An 18,533-nucleotide genomic window follows, 5' to 3' on the forward strand; every position below is an offset into this window, starting at 1 on the left:
CCCCGCTTATAAATAATAGGAACTTTCCTCCAGGAATTAGGAGCAGGATATTTCAGTCCTGGTTTGATAGAGGTATTAAAGTGATAGGAGATCTGTTTGAGGATAATGGTGTTCTTATGTAATTTTCAATGGTTAGAGACAAATATGGTGTAGATGAATTTTTTGCTTACCTCCAGGCTCATAGCTTTATTAATGCAACTGATAAATCTTCTCAGATCAAGACTTTGTTAGGGCCATTTGAGAAATCTGTCATAAAATATAAGAAAAATAAAGGGTTCATTTCATACTTATGATAATTTCGTGAACGACGACCAGCAAAATATAGATAAAGTGATGGATCGATGGGAAAAGGACCTTCAAACGAGCTATGAAAAATAAAATTGGAAAGAATGTATCCAAGAAGTTCATTCTGTTTTTATGTAATAGATTAAAACAAATGCAATACCGGATACTACACAGACAACATATAACACCACATATCTTAAGTAGAATCGATTCTAGCAAGTCTCCCATATGTACCAAGTGTAAAATTTCTTATATGCATTATTTGTGGGAATGCTCAAAAATTGTTATATTTTGGTCCGGTATTGTTAAAGAATTGAGATTAATTTTGAAATGTAAGATCTGTAAAGATCCCGGACAGTTTTTATTAGGGCTGCCGTCAAAAAAACAAATTATAGACACTCAAAGATCTAAATTATTAAAGAAACTTCTTTGTTTAGCAAGGTGATGTATACTTCTAAGTTGGATTAAAGAAGAACCGCCATCAGTAACACTGGTATAGAGAAATCTTAAGAATAATGCCGATGGAAAGATTAAGTGCTAAACTCAAAGGAAATGAGCACAACTTTACTAAGATATGGCAGCCACTAATAAATTACTTGCCCAAGGACCTTAGCGACACAATCCGTGAAGGGTATGACACAGTGAATTGGAGAGTGCCTGGGGCAGTCTGATTTGATGATATTTTTTTTTTCTTTTTTCTCTTATTTTTTATTTTTTTTACTAACTTAGCATGAGTATGGACTGAACGTGATTACAAATGAAAGTGGGAAATAAAATGTTAACACAGATAAAGATGTACATGTGTATACATAGATATGTGCAGAATCTCGAGAGACATGAACTATGTCATCCCATCCTATGAGTTTATTTTGGATTTTGTTTTGTAGTTTTATCACTGTTTTTTTCCCCCTTGTTTATGGGTAGTGTGTTATGGGTATTGTTTGTTTGTCTTTGGTTTGTTTGTGTGTTTTATTTAATATGCCACAAATATGAAGGAGGAATGGACTTGAAACAAAATGTTGTGGCTATTGTGTGTAAAATCAATTAAAAATAAGTTTATACACATTTTTAGAAATGACCAAAAGGCCTATGGTTGGATCCTTCTTTTGTGTTTATTGAACTTTCATTACATTGTGTAAAAACACTGGAGTTGACAATTGCAGCTCTTCTCACTCATAGCAGCAAGATATGTAAATCAAATCAGGTTATTCTGCCAGACAATAAATAATCTGCCTCTTTGGATGTCATTGTTAAAAAAACATTTAAAAGCTGCAGCATTCAGTTTTATTTTACACAACCTATAAACAGACACACACACACATATAGACATAGCTATATATAGATATAGATAATATATAGATACACATATGTATGTATATGTGTGTGTGTGTGTGTGTGAGAGAGAGAGAGAGAGAGAGAGAGAGAGAGAGAGAGAAGGATAGAATTACTTTGCCTATATGTATAAAAAATAACAAAAACAACAGTAGTATGTAAAATAGATTTAAAGTGAAACATTGAAATTAGCATCATTGTCACAGGATGGCATTGTTGCAATAACAAAACCAACATGGCTGGAATGCAGTTTGTTTCAGATTTACCTCAGCTCTCTTTGAATGGAGTCACATAGACTTGTTTTTTAACATCATCACCAATGTCTTCATCTCTGCTGAGTGATATCATCCAGAGCAATCTCCCAATATGTTTCAATTCCCAAGACTGGGGAAGGTGTGGGTGGGGGGGTCAAAAGTCACAGTACAATACAAATATATGTAGCTATAAAGTCCAACCAGGCACACATGCCAGCTTTTCAGCTGAACTGGATACTTTGTACAAATGATACATTTAAGAACTAGAGAAGAGGTCTGTAGCACCTTAAGGAGCTTTAGAAGTACGTTAGCAGCTTGAACCAATACCAAAAATATATTGCAGTGTTTCTTACATACACATTCAAGAAAGTTCACTGGTACCACTGAAGCTTATAAAGAAGTTTGACATGAATTGCTAAAGGTCTGTGCCTCTCACTGAAGAGCATCTCCTGTCTCCCACTCACCAAATGGATTTGGGAGACATTCTGTTTTGCCTATGTCTTTTTTCTTGGGCAGTTAAATTAGCTTTAGAATTTTGAACTTGATCTGATACCACACTCCAAATCTGGATCTACTTTCTCCAGTGGATAGAGATTATTTTCGGTCAACTTTGATCCATGCACAGTTAATTGCTTGTATTCACCCCACATGAAATCCTCAGATTCTGTCATACAGTTCATTGAAATTACACATGAAGTTGAAACTGCAATCAACTGATTGAAAAATGTGTGTTCATCAACCAGCTTTCAGGCAGAAACCACTAAGAAATCAAGTAATATTCTTCCATATTGTCACACTGAGGTCAAAGGATGATAGAAGAAGACAAAATCACCCTTGGAGTTATTGAACATACAGTATAGCTTGTTTGTCTTTTTAACATCTAATTAAACAACCCATAAAAAGATGATATAAGTGCTATATAATTGTCCATTTAAGCTTTATTATTGTCTGTGCTCTCAGACCTAGAATAGTCAAAAAAGGCCTTCTGAGAAATTCGGCCAACAAATATATGTGATTAACATGCATTGTTTGTTAAAAGACCCCTCAATGAGATACACAGAACACTTGTGCAAGTAAAGCAAAAATGACACTTTGATAGGAAAAACACTGTCAAAATTGTACCTGTAAAAATAAAACATTTTATATTGTATTTAAATATTATTGTTCTCTAAAAGAGCTAAATATATCATCTATACATTTGTAATGAAGGTTTTAAACAAAAGGTATTGGATGAAATAAAGGCATTCAGTTTACAAAAAGTGCTATGATTACAAAAAAAAAACAAGAGTTTTGTAAAACCACAAACCTTCACAAGATACAAACAGGAAACTTCAATAAATGTTTTGACACATTCAACTCTACCTTTCACATAACCTAGAAAAATATTGTCTCCATTCATGTCCCGTCATTCAGGTAAAAGGGGAACTTAACACTTCTATTTCATCATCATGTTTGAATTTCAGAGCACAACAACAAGATGAGCGTTTGAGGTATAATCAAAACACTACTGGGTTGTAGATGCATCAAGCATTTCATGGAACTAAGATGCACCATCTGTTACTTGCTGTGGTAGGAGGTGAAAAGGTGAGGGTACAGGCTGTAAAGTTCACATTTTTGCCATAGTGTGCAGTCCAATGTCTTGTTAAAGTATAAAAAGGACATTTGTCCAAAATTATATCTGTTCTTATATCTGTTCTGCATATTAAATATGTTATTTTTATTTTATGAAATAATAAAATGTGACTTTTCATCCTTCAGTTCTGTTGTTGTAGGGCTGGGTATTAATTGACATTTTTTGATATGTGCCAGTATGATACCGGAGTTTTTATTATAATACCAAAACTAAATATAAACCATGTTTGTCTTTTTTTATATTACAACATAAGTGACAGTACTCAAATGTTGAGCATGAAAGTTCATTCTTGATCTTGGGTACAGCAGTTTGACAAAATAATATTAACTAAAGGTCCACTTACTGGATTTTGTGCTGCCCTTTAAACAGTGCCATGTTCATGTGCCATCTTGTGACCTAAATATGGAATTTTGGACACATGATACATTTTAAATGCCAAAAGTTGTTCTGACATAAGCAGCCAAAGAAGAACTTTGTAAAAGTAAAATTGGCTACAGAAGGCAGTTTGCCAAATTGAGTTATGAGTGTACAAACTTCCCATTTCTTTTTTTAATGTATGCCGGCAAGCCAGTGCTTCCAGTAGGTGTGCATTTGCCCTCATTTTTTTTCATCAAAGTTTGGACTGAAATCAGGAACTACTGGACCAAAGAGAAGTAAAGAAGATTATGGATCTGACTACACATTTGATGTCAGCTTTCAGTACAGATTTCAGTATGGCAGTGCAGCGCAAACGTTTTGGTTTATACCCAGCCCTACTTTCCTGGCTAGTGATTGTACTCCGTTAACTGTATGAAAAATAAGACTACAGTCATAAACCCAGAACTAGCAACACAGTAAATGGTATCAGACTGACAACCAACCCCAAGACGGCGTGTTTTGGGACCTTAGTATCTTGTATGTTACATCAGGATTTGGAGCTTGCTACACAAACCTTTAAATGTATTTTTGTGGTCTCACATATATTTACCACTGGCCCAGAATGAGAACATTTCGCCTTGGGCTAAAAAACATAAGATAAATGTTTTGGCTTTTCCCCTAAGGTTTGCATAGGGAATGCTATGTGACCAGACCACAGAGTGACATACTAGGTGCAAATGGGTCACAAATGAGGCTAACCCCAACTAGCAACTACCATGGGAGGTAACAGCAGTTGCTAATGACATGCAAAGCAATGCATCAGTGCTATCTGTAGTTTACTAGGATTATGTTAGCATTTTGTTGGCAAACATTTCTTGAACCTCATTTTTCAACTTAATACACCCACTCATTTGACCCAATTATTACCACAGATGTATTCTGCATCTGCTTGTTCCAACACATCATTGAATGTGTATAATGTGTACACAGTTCAATATTCAAACCCAAGAGTCCATGGTTCTAATGGCTAAGGTCATCCGAAAATTCCAGATGTCTTGTGCTTCACTCCAGCATATATCTGTGGTAATGTTGGAGTGGTGTGAATGGTGATGCTAGTGGATGATACTGGCATGGTTAACCTGTGGGAAACAATGTAAAAAAAAAAAAAAAAAAGTTGTGCATTCCTTTCAACACAGCCATTATTTGTGCCATTTTTTCATATTTCTTGTCTCTAAATCACAGCAAACAGCAGATATGTAATATGAATTGCATGAAAATAAGGCGTAACTTCTGCTTACAATGTATGATTTAAATGAAGGCTATTTGTGTCCATACTGACTGAGTAGTGAAGCGGCTTTGCATGACTTTCAAAGTTCAGCCCCAAATCAAAAATACATATTTTATCTCTTACCTCTAGTGCTGTTTATCAATCTAGATTATTTTTGTGTGAGTTGCTGAGTGTTGGAGATATCGCCTGTCTTCTCTCCAATATAATGGCACTAGATGGCACCAAGCTTGTGGGGCCTGTATTGTTTTTTTCATTCACATCCATCGTGCCACTTCTGGCGCCTGCAATGGTAAAGCAAGGCTGATGCACCGTCCTCGTATTTTACACAACTCTCTCGCTGGTGCTATTGTAGACTATTTGTTTATTTCAAAAGGACCAGGCCATTTAATGGTTCTGTATCATCATACCCATGTTAATATAAGAGGGGATTTTAATATTAAGCGGGAACCACTGCATGTGAATGGATGACTGGGTGAGCTTTTGTGCTTTGATCACCTGCTGTACTTCTAAGGTTTTTATGGATGAAGTAAGGCAAAAGTGGAGTAATAAGAAACACATTCCCCAACCCAGACACTATTGTAAACTAACTTGTTACTTTAAATAAAAGTAACTGGTAATATGTGATATATTACATTTTGAAAGTGACTTTCCCAACACTGGAAATGAACAGAACACGAATCCATAGTTGATAGTCCGTTAGCCACCAGCAATAACAAATAGCAACAATAATATTCTAACTAATAGACTGATACTGCTAGCAGGAGCTAGCTAATGTTATAGCTCACGTAAGGAGGAAGCCATTAATATTTACATTCCATGCTGTCATGAGCACAAGTCTCCTGTCCTAAAGTAGATGCACACTTCCTTCTGCATGGTGGGTGGTTGGTGGGTGTAGTTTGGTAGACAGGAAATGGTTCCTAAATGAAACTGCTTACAGCAAGGTCTGTTGATAATCTTGTGTAATCAGGTTACGTTTTTTGAAAAGAGACATGAGTTTTTCAAATTTTTGGGCACCAAAAGCCGAGTGCCGTCTAGTTCCATTATATTGGAGAGAAGTCAGACACTCTCTACGGGCAATATCTCCAACACTCAGCAACTCACACTGCAACTATACATATTGATAAACAGCACTACAGGTAAGAGAAAAAAATTGTATGTTTGATTTTGGAGTGAACTGTAAACCTGTTCTCATTGCAGATTGTCAAATACAGACAAATTGTCACTTCCCCTCTGCATCTCATGGCTACATGAAGGCCACAGAGATAAAATACATTGTGACAGCTGGTTAATGTTGTGAATCAGTCACATTTAGCTTTTGGCACAAAAATACTTGGAAAGGCTTAGAAAAGAACATCATAAAAGACATAGAAGATGTGTACATCTAAAAAACATTTGAGACAGATGATGGACAAACAGAATGGCAATAAACAACGTGAAAAAAGTCTGCACACTGTAGCTCCCCTAAGTGTAATTTACTAGCACATCCACAAATGTTGTTTTGAGCTAGACACTCTTCTTCAGACTCAGTCAGTCTGAGGAAATTCTTCAGTTTTATTAAGTCTAAAGAAGTTTCTCAGACTCTTCAGTCTAAAGAAGTTATTCAGAATCCTCAGTGTAAAGAAGAGCATCTAGCTTACCCCCCGCCCACCCTGTTTGGACTTTATCGCTCTTTATACTACATCATTGCTCTGAGCGTCAACTATTGCCATGGATGGGTTCACACTGGACTTAGCTGACAGGCCATTGTGTCTCATTAAGACACTAAAGGCTGCCTTTGGCATCAATATCACACACTGAGGAGCGTGACAATGCATCAGTATTTGACGTCTTTTTTGACGCTATTTATTGCATCGTTAATGTGCCTGACATTCTGGAGACCTGCCTGTGAGGTTTTGGTGACGTGTGCGCACTGTCCGCCGGTCAGCCAAACTCCCACTACACCGGCTGCGCTCCCCCTGCGCTGACAGTAGACCTGGTTTCAGCTGGCGAGCTTTTAGCGCACCTTCGGCGAAGCCTTTTGGCACGAAACTGTAACTGCGCCAAGCTGGATCTGTCGACACCTCCCCCTGCTGCGCTGCCACACCCATCTCAGCGCACCTCGGTCTGCCAAAGTACCAAACTGAGCGCGCCTCGGGTTGCACTACACAAAACTAGCTCTGCGCGGGGTTCATCACCCTGTGCCACCCTGCACTGTGCTGGGAAACTAGAGGCCTAAATTTCTTGTAGCCATTTCTTTTAGCATTGTGAACAGTGTACTTTGGTTCCAGATTACTCTCAGATAAACAGCTTATTTTAGTGTATTAGCTCAAATATCTTCTAAATATTTTTTATATTTTTGGGATTTAGTATTAAAGTACTCTCCATCAAGTAGTCCATAGACAGCTTCTTGGCCTTTCCACTGCATTTTCTGTTGTAATTTGAGAGGTGGAGAGGTGTGTTTACCAGCCATCTCAAAATACAAAACAATTTTTTTTTAACTCTTTAGTGTAGTGATGTTTGATGATATGTATTCTAAAATTCTATGGGCTATGTGTTAGCAGACAAAAGCACACTGTCAAGATAATTTAACATGGAGCTAAGATTTGAAGTGAGTCCAGACTTTTGACTGGGACTTTAAGATATATTTGAATAGTTGAATATATGCTTTATTATTTGTGAAATACTAGGCAGAGGTTGTTATTTTTTAAAGTCAGTCCAAAGGGGTCTGGTGAGAATATGAATTAAGCTACGGAGATTTTTGCTTTTTTTTTTACAGAACAAGGCCTCTTAGTTTCAAAGACCGGGCGAGGCGGAGGCGCAACGCACCTGCACTTCGCCAACTGGGTGTGGCCAGGTGGATTTTGCAAGTTTGGCACACCGTGCGCGCTGGCGCAGCTACTCCTCTTTCCCACCTCCGTCCCTCCTACCTGCGCAAGTCGGAAAGAGGGAGGAGAGAAGGCATGGAGTGGGTTTTACACATCCGATTCACATCACACCAATCAAATGAGCCCCTCTCCTCGCCCTTAAATGCGCCGCGCGAAGGCGTAATGAGAGTTTACTCAATTCGCCATGGAGGAAACTGATGTTTTGGTCCGAGAGGTCCAAGCTCGCAGTGTCCGCATATACGGAACTGCGAGCAGACCTCCACGGGCTGATGATGCAAAGGTAGCCTGGGAGAAGGTCACCACAATTGTAAATCAATGTTGCGTTTGTCTCATATATACTCCCTATCTGATGCTGTGGCTGTTTGTGGTTGGCTGAGAGTGATGTGAACTCATTAGTTTGCAGCTGAGTTAATCAAATCAGGTTGGGTTTCCATAACGTGTGCCAAACGTGCCAAACAGTGACAATCCCCTTTGATCTGACATCAGATGTGACGGGACAGTCGATATAGAGATACATTTATGTGCTGATTGCAGATAGTTGCATTGAATAGTGTTTTCTGTGGGAATTTATTGCGTTTGCATTTATTGCGTATTGCTGGAAACCTGCCTGTGAGGTTTTGGTGACGTGTGCGCACTGTCCGCCGGTCAGCTCTCATATCCATACCAATAATTCCCAATTTTAATGGTTCACTTTTGCATACCACCCTTGCAGTGACCTTTTATGACAAATAAAATACAACGGTACTAGCATATATACAAACTTAAAAGTTAAGGTCTTGCAGATGTAAAATCAGCATTCTAGATCTTTGCATATGATCCACAATGGAAAAAAAATTGGTCAGTCAGCAGTTACAAGCAAGATGATTTAACTACACTTCTTAGAAGTTTGACGTTTCGTATAATACTTTTTTATAACTCTGATAAAGAAGGCACAATGACACTAGCAAGGGAAGAGTGGGACATTTCAGCAGCCATGTTCAAAACCATCAGCAAAGTGCACCCTGAGCCTGTAGTAAAGAGAACTCCACTGGGGTGTTTTACATGGATCATTTCAGCTAGCTGACTGGGTGAGGCCCATAAACAGTAAATGGCTGTGTGTTGGTGTGTCACAGTTTAGTTTTCTACGTGGAAACTGGTGCCTGTTAATCCAGATACATAGCTGAACTTAACTCTACCACTGAGGATGCTGTGTGAACGGAATTGGTGAATGGTCTCAATTGAGTCTCTGTGTTAAAATACACTGATGCTACCTTAACATCAGTAATGTGTTTGGTTGACTTTGGTTTGGGATTAGGGGTTAACTAAGAAACTCCAAAACACATTCAGCTTTCATTTAACATCCCCACAGCTGGAGAATAACATACATTTTGACTAGAAAATCAACAAACTACCAAAATGAACTGTAAAACTGTAATACAGTTGCTCAGTAGTTACTACTCAGCTCCGTGTCTATAACTATGTGAATGAACTTCAGCTTTATAGATTTATCATAAGGACCAGATTGATGTTTTTGCATGTTTTCGCCCATTTCACATATACTTTATTTAATTCCTATAGCATGTTTGAAATGTTTTTATTGCTTTTCCCTAAATTTGCAGGAAGTTGTAGGTGTCCTATAATTTCACTATGTATGGGAAATAAACTTGTGGAGACTTGAAGTCTGGTTGTGTAATCCAGGGGAGTGAACATTAGGTCTGCTGCTGCTGACAAGGTGACACCACTGAACTGCCTAATGCAGCTGTTACGCACATACATTACAGCAATGTTACAGACAAAAACACAAGCAGGGTTAAATCAATGTCACTGCAATGAAATTACTGTTAGCATTCATCTATTTAAACAATTTCAAACTTCCAAAAAGACTAATTAATGTACACATTATTGTGAGGAGTTTTTGCTCCATTAATGTGTATGTGATGTGTTTTTGTCTGCGATGCAGCGCACAGAGCAGTGCTGCACCAAAACTGAGAACTTGAGCTGTATTGACATTTATGAGCACTGCCCACGGCTGAATTTTACAAGCCTACACTACAATTCAAAATGTTTATGGATATTGAAACTTGCAGGTCTTTGAAACAGTAAATTCTCTTGGTATTTGCAACCGATTATGTTAGGTTATAAAACTTGCAAATGGCAAGAAACTAGAGTTTAGATATTGTATCTGCATATCCACACAACACAAGAGGATCATTTATTGGTATTATGTGAACATGTAATTAGGGAGAAGTCGTGGTGAAGATTTGGCAACTCATCAATAAAAAGATGAAAAGAATACATCCTGAAAGTAGCACAGCTGATGAAGCCAAGTGTGTGTGTGTGTGTGTGTGTGTGTGTGTGTGTGTGTGTGTGTGTGTGTGTGTGTGTGTTGCTCATGTCGTCATATTAAATGGCCAGAAGTGCTAATATCTTTAAAACTTTTACTAGCATGTTGTTTTGGTTCTTGTTGGGGAGGCTGTGTAGCTCAACACGTGTGTCAGAATGTTGGTGTTAGAGTGCATGTGTGCTAAGCGCAGTACATACTGGATCACTGAAAAGCTTGGTGGAAGCGGGGCAGTGTGGTTGATGGGTTGGATATGAAGGAGGAGGGGAGCCTTTGAAGTGGACTCTCTGAGGCTGCTGGGCCTTCGGGAGGCTGGGAAGGCAGCTGGACGAGAGTTGTGGGCTCTTCACTCGGTGGATAGGTGACACCCTCTACCCCGCTGCCCCCTGCCTGGTTGTACGGGGGCCCATTGAGTGGCAGGAAATTGAAAAGCTGCGAGAAGTCCATCAGAGAGGAGGAAGAGGCCAAAGAGTCACCTGTGGTGGCTGCTGCCATCGGTGAGGACATTTTGGACATGGACACCCCCTCGCTTGCTTCCTCCACCAAGCCCACTTGAGGCTCCAGCTCAAGTTTTGAGGAGGAGAGTTGTGGTTCTTGGGCTGCAGAGGATGAGGAGGGCATGCTACTCTGCAGCTCCATCAGGTAGGTCTCCAGTTCTCCCTTTAGATTCTGCTCTCGCTCCTGTGAGGAGACGGTGTATGAGGTAAAGTTGGAGCCCAGTGGGTACTTAAAAGAAAAGGGATTTGTGGGAGTGGGAAAAGGCTCTGTGTCCAGGACAGGCCCTGTGCACATGTTGAGCTGATGCAGCCTTGGTGTCAACATTGCCGGGAGCTCGCCCTTGATGCCCCCAGGCGCTAAGTTGTAGACAACGGGCTCCAGCAAATCGGCTGGCTCAGTTTTTACTCTCAGCAGCTCCCGAGCATGGCTCTTTTTCACGTGACGTGTCAGGTGGTCCTTCCTACCAAAGCGCTGGGCACAGTACTGACAAAGGAAGTCCTTCCGTCCGGTATGAACCACCATATGTCGTCGCACATCTTTACGGGTGTAAAATCGCCGCTCACAATGCTCACAGCGATGCTTTTTCTCTTTGGTTCCACCAGAGGACTTGCCAGCATGTGTTTTGAGGTGTTCCAGAAGAACCCCAGTGCTGGGGAATGGCTGCAGGCACACTTGGCAGGTGAGGTCTCCACTGTTGGCAGCGTGGAGGGCAAGGTGGCGTTTGAAGCCAAGCTTGGTGTTGTAGCTCTTGCCACACTCCTGACAGGTGAATGCCTCCTTGTATGGGTCATGAGTGTGTAGGTGATTCTTTAAGTGATCCTTGCGGTGGAACATTTTCTCACAGTATGAACACTTGTGGATTTTTTCTGGTGAGTGAGTTGCCATATGCCTTGGAACACAGACACATTCTATGAGCACTCAGAATTGTTGCAATCATGTTTAAGTAGGCATGCTTTACATTACACATAAACACAAAACCTGAGAGCTAGTATTCATAAACACATCATTCTGATTACTACTGAGCACTATGTTAGTGAGGTGTAAAGAGAAAAGCAACATGATGCAGCCTGTTATGTGCTGCTGCTTGTCTGTACCGTAGCAGCTTGTATTTGGAGACAAAAGCCTTGGTGCAGTCGGGATGTGAGCAGCAGTAGGGTCTTTCTCCTGTGTGAGAGTACGAGTGCACCTTCAACTTCTCCAGACTGTTGAAAGCTTTCTGACACTCCTGGCAAGGGAAATTCTTTTTCAGCTTCCCCTCTGCTCTCCTGCGCCTCCCTGTGGGTGGGGCAATCTTGGCTTTCTCCAGGATGCGGTCACGGTGGCCCTGGGTTCCCGTGGCCATGGCACTCTAAGGCTGACCAGCTACATGGACAGGGGTGCAGTGCCCAAATGGTGCTGATGCAGTTATTCTATCCAGTTTTATGTGCTCAACACTTGCCGGACCCAGGGGCCTGAAAAAGAGAGAGAGAGGAGATGATCTGCATGGACACTAAAACCTAACTCACACATCAACTGTTATGGTATGTTGTTTTTCCATTAGCCATTAGACAGATCGCTACAGTTTACATCAGGACTGTATAAACCAGGGGTCGGCAACTTTTTTAACATGAAGTGCCATTTTAAATTTCATCAAATGCAATACTAAGTTGCAAACTTTCCTTTTATTTTTTGTTTGTTTCGTTTTTTTTTTTTTTTTTGTGTGTGTATGTATCATTTTGTGTCACCTCTCTGAATTAGGAGCTTTTTGCGGGTCCCTGAATGCTGCATGAAACTCTTCATGAGTTATTTTTTTTCCCCCCTCACCAGCAGTTTGTGGAGTTTGAGTCGTGGAGTGAATGACTGAACAGTCGATTCATTCAGAGCTGATCGGATCGATGGATGAGAGGAGCAGATGCTGAAGCGGGTAGTTAAGTTTCACTCTCCCTGCGCCTGGCATTCTGCTGTTCCATCTGTGTCCAGAGTACGTTTACAATGAATAGCTGAACTGTAGACTTTGTATATTCCAACAACGCATCTAATGAATGGTCCAGCTCCAAAATTAGAAAATCAATAAATAGCAGCAGATTTTGTTATTGTGAAGGGCCGCCACAAATAAAAGAATGTGTGGTAAACCGTGCACTGAAACATGTAAAAAAAAACTCTTCTGCAGGCTTATTGCTAGTGTGCCATTAGTTGAGTTACAGCATGCCCATGGTTGCCGACCCCTGGTATAAAAAGTTTGCAACTCTGCAGGCACAATTTGAACTTATGACAGTGGTGTACCGCACTTAAACTGTAGGGGTGCAAAATCACAAAAATATCAGGTCTTGCAAAATGTTGCTTTAAGTCTAAAGATAGCTGGCTAGCTAACAAATCTTGCCTCATAATACAGGCCCCTGTAGTTTTTCAAATCTTGTCTTTAAGTTATTTGTGATATTGAGCTGTATAAATGAAACTGAATTGAACTTTGAGTGCCCAAAACAAAAAAAAGATATGCTAGATTTAATGTATGTCAACTATTCTATTAAGTGAACAACGTTGCTCCTTCCTCTGATTCCTGCTGGATTACAAACACAAGCCTCTAGCCTCTTGCTAGAGGTTTGCATAATGTGAAAAACTATATGAATAGACTTTTTTGGATTTTGAGTCTATCAGTATAAAACTAGTTTGCAGATATACCATCCCTCTATAACTGAGCAAGATCAATCAAAAAAACATGGTGGCCACCTATCAAACCTCTTTGCAAGGGGTGGGACTTATAAGGACATAGACCATAACTCTAGTTTTCTTTCAGCAATCCTGATTGAGATCAGTGGATACATCCTGTAGCAACTTCTGAATTGACAGACCAAGTTTAATTCAGTTCTGATAAAGGGGAGGCAAATGGCAGAGCTTTGATGGCTTTTATGGAAATGCTGCTTATATGGTGGGTGATTGGTCACACTCCTTTTTTAGACAAAATTTAAGAAGTATTTTCACTGCTGGAAAGATGGCCTTCTGATAAAACTAGGATGTCTATGCAGTAGAAGGGCGCTAACACTTTTGAAATTGGTGCTACAGAACCAGAAAAAACATTTGAAACAATGGCAGCCGGCTGGCAAGAAACAATCTTGTATTACGGTTAAACAGTAAGCTAAAACTGTTTCTAAAAACATTTGAGGTGAGAAATAGGCAACTCAGTTACAGAACCAGTGCCGCTCAATTTTACAGTTTGATCTCAGTTTTTTCAGCCTCTGTTTTCACCGTGGTAATGGACCTGCATTTGTATAGCGCCTTTCTAGTCATCTAGTGACCACTCAAAGTGCTTTTTACACTACGAGTCACATTCACCCATTCACACACACATTCATACACTGGTGGCCAAGGCTACCATACAAGGTGCCACCTGCTACTCAGTTTTAACACACTCACACACCGATGGAACAGCCATCGGGAGCAATTTGGGGTTCAGTATCTTGCTCAAGGATACTTCGACATGCAGCCTGGAGGAGCCCGGGATCGAACCGCTGATCTTTCGATTGGTGGACAACCCGCTCTACCTCTGAGCCACAGCCGCCCACACCGTGCAGGAAACAGTATGGCACCTACTTCCTGTTCACAAACTATTACACTATTACATCTTAGCACTGTATTAAAATATGTTTCTAAAAATACCGTAGGCTGGAAATGGGCAATACAGTAAAATAATCTTGATATATATTCGATCAGCACTGCCTGAGTCTAAGTTTGAAATAGAAAGAGGGGCGGGTCTGTCTCTTGACTGCTTCTATACTCTGTGTCCGCAGTGGCCAGCAATATGAAAATGCGCAAGCCCAAGTCAGTGAAAATCTGCTGAATTAAATAAATTATGTCATCCAGTGGAGTTTCACCAAGTGGCAAGGTGGGATATCACAGCACTGGTTAGATGGAGGAAAGTTTACCACAGTTTATTTATACATACTATCCACATTGTTTTGATACAACGTATCCCTTTAAACAAGCTGAAATGACTTTGCTCAGCCTTGTGAAGCCCAAAATTTTTTGGGCAGATTTTTATGGAGCTACATTAGGGTCAAATGTTTTGTACTTGAAAAAATAAAATTTGAAACTGAAAAGTCATGTGTTGGTCTTGAATTTTGAAAAACAACAACAATGTATTCAAAATAAAAATAAATATATGAAACGTTTTTTCAGGTTAAATATAATTTTGATTCACTTCGGTAATTCTTTTGAATGAATAATTTATTTTCACTTTTCACTTTCATATATATTTTAACATTTGAGGTCTAATTTTTTTTTCAGTTGCATGTTTTATCTTTTCAGATTCAGATCTTATTTTTTACAGTTTCAAATCTTATTTTTTCACTTTCAAATCTTTTTTTCACTTTCAGATCTTTTTTTTTCAGTTTCAAATCTGTTTTTTGAGTTTCAGACTTTTGACCCTGATGTGGCGTGGGGGGCGTGGCATCAACTGAGAGGGGTGTGGAATCATGAGTGACACTGCCTTCGGGGAATGTAGGAACTAAAAAAAAATCTGACTCAACACTTATATACACCATATTCATGTGACTGGCAGTGTAAAAATTGATGCCAGTGACAAACTTCCATTTAGAAATCTGTTTTAAGAGCGATAAATTATGCCAGATTTTGCAGATCAACAGCCACATTTTAAGTGCTGATATGTCCGATTTCCACATAGCACTGTGAACGCAGCGTAGTGTCCGTTTTGCTTGCGATGATGGCGTCCGGTCGGTCGGATCAATCTGCTGGAGCCCATTCATCCAGCACACAGGTGAGAAATGTTAACTAAGTTAAAAAGGAAACAATCCTAAAACACCTCCCTACTCACCTGACCTGGCTCCAGGTTATTTTTGTGGCACCAGGTGAGTAGGGAGGTGTTTTAGGATTGTTTCCTTTTCCCCAAGCTCAAAGGTTTCATCCAGGGGACACGTCTGGATGTGGAAACATCAACAGGGCCGTAACGATGGAGCTGTGAAAATGTATGTTGTCACAAAAACGACCCCTTAATACTTGTTATGATTTCCCAAAGCTTAGTTAACATTTCTCACCTGTGTGCTGGATGTATGGGCTCCAGCAGATTGACCCAACCGACTGGATGCCATCATCGCAAGCAAAACGGACACTACGCTGCGTTCACAGTGCTATGTGGAAATCGGACATATCATCACTTAAAATGTGGCTGTTGATCTGCAAAATCTGGCATAATTTATCGCTCTTATACCGCAATTGGTGCTCAGTACTGTCTAAAACAGATTTCTAAATGGAAGTTTGTCACTGGCATCAATTTTTACACTGCCATTCACATGAATATGGTGTATGTTAGTCTCGCCACCAGACAATCAGAGATCTCCGCCTTCTGATAGTCTGGGGACACTCCTTTCTAAAGTGTGTTTAACACACCGGCGAAAACGGCCGGCAACAAAGCAACGCCTCTTGCATTTTTGAAAAGGACACGCCTTCTCGGAAATGTGCGCTCCTCCTTTTCTCGTCCGCAAGGAAACAAACACACAGAGAGCTTGAAAATGGATGCCGAGAGATTTAACTCCGTTTTATCAAACGTGTGCTCATCCGTGAAGAAAATATTTTTTCCAGCGGATGTCTTAGTTACAACATTATTGAGCTAACTGGAGTAGTGTCATATCGTATCCGACAACGGGAGGCTTTTAACAGATGACGTCCTGATGTTAGCTGTGCTGCTGCTGTTAGCTGTCCCTGTCAGCTGCAGCCACTGATGCTTTCTAGACATCGTGATTTCCTAAAGCTGAATAAATACCACGCATAGCAACACAAAACTGCTTTGCTAGCTCAATCATGTTGTAACTAAGATATCCGCTGGAAAAGATTTTTTTTTCACGGACCGTTTAATGAGTTATTACCTATTACAGACACTGCTAACGGCTAACAGGGCTAACAGCTAATGGTTAGCCCAGCTAAACGTGCACACAGAAATAGTCATGTTTGTTCAATCATTGTGTTTATAGACTTTACAAACATCGGATTAGTCCAAACGGTGATACGGTGATGTGAAAAATGTGATATATAGGCTATATATATATATAGCTAAAAGCTCTGCTGGCTCTCCCTCTATAGTCCGGCCAGACGGATGAGTCATGGCCTTGTAAAAGATTATGTTTGTTTCTTTTAGTTGGCGAGAATGTGTCGCCGCAAACGCGACAAACATCCACTGAACTTTGACGGCATTTTCTGCAAGCACGGCTGAGCCATTTTGTAACACTACACATGTTTCTAGTGGGACTATGTTTACAAGCACAAGGGTTCAGCGAGCCACCGAAGGACCGCCCTGCAGATTTACTATTGGTTCTGCAACGTAGGGAGCTTTTTAAACTCTGAAATTGTGTCCGCCCATCTAAACACAAAATCAGGGAGAATGTCATCAGTCTTTAGTTAAGCAAAGCGTCTAAAGACTGACTTGTGAGTCTAGGTGTATGTAAGTGTTGAGTCAGAATTTTTTTAGTTCCTACATTCCCTGAAGGCACTGTCACTCATGATTCCACACCCCTCTCAGTTGATGCCACTCCCCCCATGCCACATCAGGGTCAAAAGTCTGAAACTCAAAAAACAGATTTGAAACTGAAAAAAAAAAAAGATCTGAAAGTGAAAAAAAGATTTGACAGTGAAAAATAAGATTTGAAACTGTTAAAAATAAGATATGAATCTGAAAAGATAAAACATGCAACTGAAAAAAATAAGACCTCAAATGTTAAAATATATGGAAGTGAAAAGTGAAAATAAACTGGGATAAGGGATTGAATCTGGGATTGCTATTTGTAGTGTTATTTGGGGTTCAAGCTCCTGAGGCACAGAACTATTGTGCTAACTCAAAATTGCTGTAAGCTGAAATGAGCTACAAACATGAAACTCAGCCCACTAACTAGAAATTACTGGCCACATGGAGGCCAGAAATGTGATTTTTGAAAGGCCATACCCCTCACACAGTAAGTCCAACTAATCTGACACACATTTTCATCTCATTGTGCTCTACAAAAACGTCTCTTAGACCATAAGAATCCGGCATAATGGATTTTTTGTTCATTTGCACAAAAGCAGTCAAATTTATAGACTTTTCTTAATTTTAAATCAATCAATCAACACCAAATTTGCTACACAGCCTTGTAGGAGTGAGACAGACATTTCTACAATAACCTCCTGGGACCCAGAAGAAAAAAGTTTTGATATCAAGATTTGTTTTATGTAATTTAAGTATTAGACTTGAAAAAAACATTTTGCATGAAAAAAAAATTCAAAAATATTATTTATTTATTTTTTATCACATGTCCTCTGTAGAGGACATCGGGACTTAGTCGGGTCTTAAATTTCCAGAGTTAGTCAATGAGTTTCAATTGAGTTACAATGGGACTATGGGGTATTTTATGCTTTATCTCTAAATATATGAGCTACAAAGGACTTTTACTCCCCTGGAATTATTATGTGGCTGTCTTCAGTGCTTTATACTATGATGGATAGCTGTAGCAAGATAGAGTGTATTCTTAATAGCTATACCAATGGGCCTGACGTTGCAGTCAGGGTGCAGGATTGGTACCCTGTACCACTGGGTTTAAGGGCCTAGTGGTCCAACTGCACTCACCCCTCACTATCTATGATGTGATAAGGTGTAATGCTTGCTATGTAGTCATTTAACACTCGCCCAGGCAATAAGAAGTGATGTGGAGCCCCATAGTTTGACCCATGACCCCTATGTGAC

The 18,533-nt window shown here is 39.9% G+C and overlaps 2 protein-coding genes across 3 annotated transcripts in view; both read right to left on the reverse strand.

Moving 5' to 3' along the window:
- Positions 1-18,533, reverse strand: part of LOC126397604 (uncharacterized) — a 409,985-nt gene that overhangs the window by 32,190 nt on the left and 359,262 nt on the right. The window lies entirely within an intron of this gene.
- plag1 (pleiomorphic adenoma gene 1) overlaps positions 1,058-18,533 on the reverse strand; it is a 34,039-nt gene continuing 16,563 nt past the window's right edge. Inside the window, exons 2-4 of one of the 2 annotated variants that reach the window (XM_050056499.1) lie at positions 11,926-12,282; positions 10,534-11,720; positions 1,058-5,000 (exon numbers count right to left, since the gene is read on the reverse strand). In XM_050056499.1, coding sequence (XP_049912456.1) covers positions 10,538-11,720; positions 11,926-12,173 — 1,431 coding nt within the window. In that variant the 5' untranslated portion in view covers positions 12,174-12,282 and the 3' untranslated portion in view covers positions 1,058-5,000; positions 10,534-10,537. Of the gene's footprint in view, positions 11,721-11,925; positions 12,283-18,533 lie in introns of both variants that reach the window. The other variant, XM_050056498.1, reaches the window with a different exon arrangement.

The sequence above is a fragment of the Epinephelus moara genome, chromosome 11 (assembly GCF_006386435.1).
Source record: "Epinephelus moara isolate mb chromosome 11, YSFRI_EMoa_1.0, whole genome shotgun sequence".
NCBI classification, from domain to species: domain Eukaryota; kingdom Metazoa; phylum Chordata; class Actinopteri; order Perciformes; family Serranidae; genus Epinephelus; species Epinephelus moara.